Here is a 6627-nt window from a genome sequence, read left to right as displayed (position 1 = left end):
GTGTCATTTGTTGAAAAAGACAGATCTTTCCTCAGTGAATTATCTTGACCCCTTTATCAAAAATCAAGTGACCATAAATGTTAGGATTTATTCCTGGACTCTCAATTCGAATTCACTGATTCCAAATATCTATTCTTATGAGGCCTTCCCTTCCCACCGAGCAGAAGCTGAGAGCTCCCTGACCAGAGTTTCCACTGGAGACCTTATATTTGAGGAGCTGGGTGGGGTGGGCCCCTCAGGACCGACTCCAGGGACAGGTAGCACTGTTAGGGAGGAGGAAGGGCTTCAGGCTAGGCTGGAACATGGAACGAACAGGGGGTTGTAGGGGGTTGCGGCCCTTTCACCTGTCTGGGGGCAGTGCTGGTCAGCCTGCCCAGGTCACATTCCTGGGCAGCCCCTGCCCTGGAGGCCCCTGGAGGGAGGAGCGAAGAGGGAGGGCACCGAGAATGCAGTGCCTCACTAGGCAGTGGGGAGGGGGCCTCCTGCCCAGCCCGCCGCCCTGGACGGTCTGCCTGCTCTCCGTCCTGCCGCCTGCCAATCCCAGCACCTCACATTCCCCAGCTGCCCTGAGGAATCTGTGTGGAGCCTCCACTTACACTAAGGCCAGGGGTGTCAGAGCTCAAAATAGCCAGGCCACTGGGCCCTGGAGGGCACACTTGGAGAACAGGGAGAGACAGGTGGGGAGATACCCAGTGCCCCTCTGCCCCCATGCTGTCTGGATGTGCAATGAGTGAAGGGGAGATGAAGATAGGCCGCCCAGTCGCCTCCTCCCATAGGTAGTATCTGCAGAGCTGACTTGGATCCTGTGAGTAGGAAGGTGCCTGGGAAACTTGGAACAAGGTGAGAATTTCCCAAACCAACTGCCCAGCCAGGCCTACTGCAGCTGTGGCCTTTGACACAAGGAAAAGCAGCAACGCTGGAGGAGGGAGGCAAAGGTTGGGGGTCCAAAGGGGCTCAAGACGGCTGAGCCTGGAGCGACACAGGGGCTGTGGGCACAGTGACAGGCAGCTTCTCTGGGGGAGTCAAACATACTTTATTCAACATAGGAATGTCTCAACAGGAGGGCCTTGGGCAGGGTTCCCTGAACTATGCTTCAAACCCCACTGGAAACAGAGCAAAGATCATCACAAAAACCCGGGACACCAGGGCAGGGGGCTGCACAAGGTCGGGTCAGGTCACAGTGGACAAGCACACAGTGGCCCCGCCGAGGGCCAGCCCAGCCTGAGAGAGGGGATGAGGGCTCCAGGCAGCTCACTCAGAAAAGCAAGGGTGGGAGGAGGACACCAGCCTGGCCCACTCAGGGAATTCTTTCTACCACTGAAAGCAGTGGGGATTAACTTAGCTGGGGCTGCCACACCAGCACATGATTACAAGGTTTGGGGTGACGGGGAGGAAGCCCCTTGGCAGGGCTGTGCAGCCCTCATAGCCACATGCACGGCAGCCCTGCCAGTGGCTTCCAAACAGCAAACCATCAGTGACACTGCCCTTCTCTGCCCAGGACACCCCTCCTGAGACCTGGGGCCAGTGTGGTGAGGAGTGGGCACTGGGGGGCAGAGCTAGGCAGGCTGCAGGCAGAACCAAGAAGACCTCAGTCCCACACTGAAGCCATCATGATTGCGGGTGGGGAAGATCTCAGGGTCTCCACCAGGGAAGAGCATCAGTCTGCACCCTTGGCCTGAGGGTGCGCTTGTGGGCAGGGCCCATGCAAGGCCTGAGAAGAAGCCAACCCCGGGGGAGGGAAGCCCTGTGCACTGCAGAGCAGCCAAGGCCTCTGTTCCAAGCACTCCTGGCTGTGCTATGTAGTGCAGGACAAGAACAGGGAGAGAGGAGGCAGGGAGCGCAGGGTGGGGTCAGGGAGATAGATATCCTATGACCCCTGGGGGTGACAGGGAGAAGCCACTCATGATGGCCTAGTTGGGTCCAGCTGAATGCCTGATTAACAAGCACGAGAGGGGGGTGGGCAAAGGACGCAAATATCACCTTCCTGGACCCACCCCTGCTAACCCAAGAGTGGGACATGTTACCAGCGTCCCCTTCTAGGGGAGAAGCTGTATTGCTTCCCCCCACTACTCCTGCTAGAAACTACAGTGGCGGATGCAGGGAACTCAAAGTCTAGATATGAATGTCATGGGTGCTCCTTCCATCTACAATGCACGGGGAAGATGAAAGGACTTTGGGATGGCGTGGGAATGCAGACTGGCTCACCACCAGGAGGCGGGAAGGGCTGTCTGGATGGAGGGAAGCTAAGAAGGCAAGGTTGGTGCCCAGTGGGTATGAGTGACCACGAGAAAATCACTACACTACACACAAAGCTAGGGTGATGGGAGGCTCAGGGAGGACTATTCTATCTAAATGACTCACAGACGGGTGCCACGAATGCGCTGGTGCCCACAGATCACAACCACAGGCAGAGAAGCACAGCTGATCACTGTGGAGAGAGGTGGGGAGGGCAGCATGGGGCACATGGCCCTCACAGGGGCTCACTCTTCAAACTTCCCTTCCCGAATATGCTCGAAGGAGAAGGGTAGGAACTTGAAACCGGTCCCGCTGTAGAATTTATTCTGGAACTCAACCCTGGAGAAAGAGAAGAAGAACGCTATCATTCAATAGAAACTTTGTGAAACTTTTTGGGACTTCACAGTTGGGCCAGAAAGATGCCCCGTGCCCACCTTGCCCCAAGCCTCCCTTCCCCAGGGGAGCTGGAGAAAGTCCAGAGTGCAGAGATCCCACTTTTAAGGCCTGGGACTCGCCTCAGCAAGAGTTTGATGTACGGAGGAAGGGACGTGCCCTCAGTTCCCAGTCTTGCTTTGTCCTGCCGAGCAGTGTGTGTTTATGCACAGCTCTCTGTACAGAGGCATGTGCAAAAAAAGTTCAGTTAGCTTGAGCCTAACATCGTTAATGAAGGAGTGGCCCCCAACGCCCCCTCCTGGCTGGGGATCACACAGCCCACCTCTAAGGGAAGCCCCCTCCAGGGACCCTGGGCAAGCACCTCTGTTTGCTTGTTATTTTTCCTGCGGGGAGCTAGAAGGGTGAGCTTGGAGTGAATGTTGAAGGCTTTCCATTTAAGGAAGGAAATTCCCAGGAAAGAGGGGGAGTTAGGAGGGGAAGTCTTCTCAAAGCAATGGCAAAAATATTCTCCAACCACAAAAACATCTCAGAAAGAATTCTTCTCTTGGGGAGTAAAAAAAAAGCCTGAGCTCCCTTCCCAGCAGTTCAACAGCCATGCCTGATAGTCTCTGTGGGGCTCTTGCACTCTCAGGGAGGGCGGGAGGAAGACTGTCCCATAAGCAGAGCTGGCTGCTTGGCTGTGCTTCCTCCTACAAACTCACCCTGGACAGCTGCCCAGCAACCAAACCACACCAAATAAGGGCAGAAAAATGCATGATTCAGAGAATAAAAAGGCCAAGGAGAACTGCCTTGAGGAATAGTTTCCACATGGTGCTGTGTGACCCTGGAGGCACTGGAGCCCCTGTAAGAACAGGCAGGGGTGGGGCTGTGGCAGGCTCCAGGTGACAGGTCATGTGCAGGGTGAGGGCTTTGAGGCGCTTTAAAGCTTCAGGAACCCTCGAGTTCCCTAACTCAGTCTTTACAAACAGCTTCCTCCCTCCAAGCCAAGAAGCAGGAATTAAGAGAACAGGGGCTGGGAGGTGGCTGGGGACCAAAGGTTACAGACAGTTTGCCAGTGGCATTGGGAGCTCCTCAGAGGCCCTTCACTGGGGTGCAGGCTGAGGAACACCCCCTTGGAGAAGACACAACAGAATTTTCTGAGTGGGAGTAAAAGCAGTCGGCTTTCTCCCACACATCCCCACATTCCACAGGGGTGGGTCAAGGTTTTCCAGGAAAAACAGGACTCAGGAGGGGGAGGACACAGAGCTTCCAACTGACGTTAGCTCAGGGTTCCTGCCAGAGCAATTCCAAACCAGGCCCTGGATTCACCCATGTCCCAACACCACACCAAAACTACTTCTCCAAGTTCCAGTTACTGAGACCACCTCTGAGAGAATGCAGTGGGGCCTAGCGGTAGGTTCCTGCTTCTCACCCACTTGTGTTAGGTTTGAATTCTTCATATTGAATAGACTGTGTTCCCATGTGGCAAGGGTTATTTCAGAACAGCTGAAAAGAGATTTGTATGTCCCCTTTTCATTCAACAATACATAGCCAGAGAGTGCACAAGTCACCTGAGGGTCCCAGGCCATTACCTAGGAGTGAATGTCAGCCTTGGTAGGGTATGCTGACCCCCAAATCCAGTGAGATGTCCAGAACTCTGACCCCACCCCCTGCCTGGCTAATCACAAAACCATTCTAATCTCCAAACTGGTCAAATGCAGCAGCAGCTTTGTTTTCAGATGCCTGTGGGGGTACTACCCTTTTCTTGGCACCCCTCCAGTCACCTTATCTACCCATGGGGCCCAGCGAGGAGGAAGAGGGATATATGCCTGGGAGGGGCACATCAATTGTACTGTGTGAGCAGACAGGTGGCCTCCCCGACATACTGCCCAATACTGCCCCTCCCACCAGCTGCTGCTTTAGAGACTTAGAGTGGCCAGAACTGGGACATCTCGGGTCTATCTTGAGGTCAGCCTGATTTTACCTCCTTCCCCGGCCACCCTCACCCCAACCACCAAACACAAAGCTGGAAAGCAATTTCCCTGCCAGTCTCCCCACCCTCTCCTGTTGAACTGGGGAAAGGTGTGCTTCTTGAGAAAGTACAAACATGAAGTTCCCTGGGGCAAGGAGGGCCCCATCTGCCATCCTAGGTTCTTCCTTCTTTTTGGGCCTCTCCACTGCTCCGCTCAGGGAGACTCCAAGGTCTCGCCATGCCCCAAGCCACTGAAATGCACCTCTAGAATTCAACAGCTGTGAGGAGAGCCTCAGGAAACCAGATGAGTGTCTCTATCATCTCTTCCAGCTCCAGCACTTGGCAAAGGCCACCGGGTGACTCAGAGGGATTAACTGGGACCAAAAGACATCATTCCTGCCACGTAACAGAAACTCTTGTTTCCTCGAGTGGGTGAAGGAGGAAGGAGTCTTGGGGCCACTTCCCTTTCCTGGTGGGGGTTGTGACTGAGGGCAGGCAGTGTGGAAATACAATTCTGGGCTGACCTGTTTATCTAGCCCATTCTGCCACTCTCTGTGCAGTTCAGGGCCTAGAACACACATCCGTCTGATAGCCCGAATATCAGGGCAATGAGGCCGGCCTGGAACTACATTTTAAGAGTTCTGAGTTCTCCTGGGCAGCCATTCCCTCAACTGCTCCATGCTGTCATGCCGTGGCAACACTGCATTCCTATCAAGGAGTTGGTCCCTGATTCTGTCCCTTTAATCGCCACCCAATCTGTGTACATCTATGTGTATGTGGAATTCGCTAGGTAAGGAGAAACCAGGTTCCTTGGAAGGTAGGCCCTGGGGCAACAGTTCTGCATACAAATCAGTTTGATGTTTACAGTGATAACTACAATCAAATCCCTGTCTCATGCCTTCTCTGAAGAAGAAAAGACGTCTAATTACAGTAGGTAAGAAGCCAAGCACCCTTCATGTGGCAGGAGGGAGGAAAAGAGAGAGAAAACTTGGGAGACAGAATTAGCTGCTTAATACCTTAACCTGCTCACGGTTTTCAAACACATCACCCCCCTTCCTATGACGCTGCATGAATCTCACACTAGTGGTTTATATGTTATCGAATCAAATGTTTTTCTCATTGTCCCCACTGAAGAGACCCAGAGCTTGTATAATGGGGCAGCCCTTGAATCAGGAAACAGCAGGGACAAAGTGGGAAATATGAAGATGCCTAGGCTGGATGCCAGGAAGAATAGCAGCACCATCCCTACAGCTGGTTCAGCAGCCCCAGAGACTCCACCTGGCTCCACCCTGGTAAGAGGGCCACAGCTCAGAACACCTCCTGCAGTCCTGGGCCACAGGGAAGATCCAGGCATCCTGGACGCACAGCTGCATTTTGCCAGGAGGGGGCGCACAACCACCAACTTCATTCACTCCTGTTTTAGTGGTGGGGGAGGCGCCCCACTCATGTCGCAGGGACAGCCCTCCAAAGACGAGATTCTGGAAGCTGCACAAAGGAGGTTTGCACTGTTTATTCCTCTCCTACCCAATACTCCTATTGCCAAAATACATACGACATATACGGGGAGGCTGTTCCTTGCAAACAGCACCTGAGGGCATTCTGATGGTATTCCTCTGCCTCCTGTGGGGTCTCCTCTCTTTCTGGACAGGTTAAAAGCAGTTTCTTTATGGGGGACCCCAGGCAGACACCCTCTCTCCAGGGCATCCCACTTTTTTTTTTTTTGAGACGGAGTCTTGGTCTGTCGCCCAGACTGGAGTGCAGTGGTGCAATCTCGGCTCACTGCAACCTCCATCTCCTGGGTTCAAGCAATTCTCCTGCCTCAGCCTCCCAAGTAGCTGGGATTACAGGCACCCACCACCACGCCCAGCATTTTTAGTAGAGATGGGGTTTCGCCATGTTGGCCAGGCTGGTCTCGAACTCCTGATCTCAGGTGATCCGCCTGCCTTAGCCTCCCCAAATGCTGGGATTACAGGTGTGAGCCACGGTACCCAGCAAGGGCATCCCACTTTTTTTTTTTTTTTTTTTTTTTTTTTTTTTTTTTTTGGGGG

The 6627-nt window shown here is 53.8% G+C and overlaps 1 protein-coding gene across 6 annotated transcripts in view; it reads right to left on the bottom strand.

Annotated features, from left to right (window-relative positions):
- Positions 1 to 1015: 1015 nt before the first annotated feature.
- ATP6V0A1 (ATPase H+ transporting V0 subunit a1) overlaps positions 1016 to 6627 on the bottom strand; it is a 73145-nt gene continuing 67533 nt past the window's right edge. For 5 of the 6 annotated variants that reach the window (XM_025363678.1, XM_025363680.1, XM_025363681.1 and 2 more), the window contains one exon: positions 1016 to 2574. In XM_025363678.1, the coding sequence (XP_025219463.1) occupies positions 2481 to 2574 (94 nt within the window). In that variant the 3' untranslated portion in view covers positions 1016 to 2480. The remainder of the gene's footprint in view (positions 2575 to 6627) is intronic. The other variant, XM_025363684.1, reaches the window with a different exon arrangement.

This window comes from Theropithecus gelada, chromosome 16 (assembly GCF_003255815.1).
Source record: "Theropithecus gelada isolate Dixy chromosome 16, Tgel_1.0, whole genome shotgun sequence".
Lineage (NCBI taxonomy): Eukaryota > Metazoa > Chordata > Mammalia > Primates > Cercopithecidae > Theropithecus > Theropithecus gelada.
Note: the sequence above shows the minus strand (reverse complement) of the source record. Positions and strands in the feature narration are given on the sequence as shown.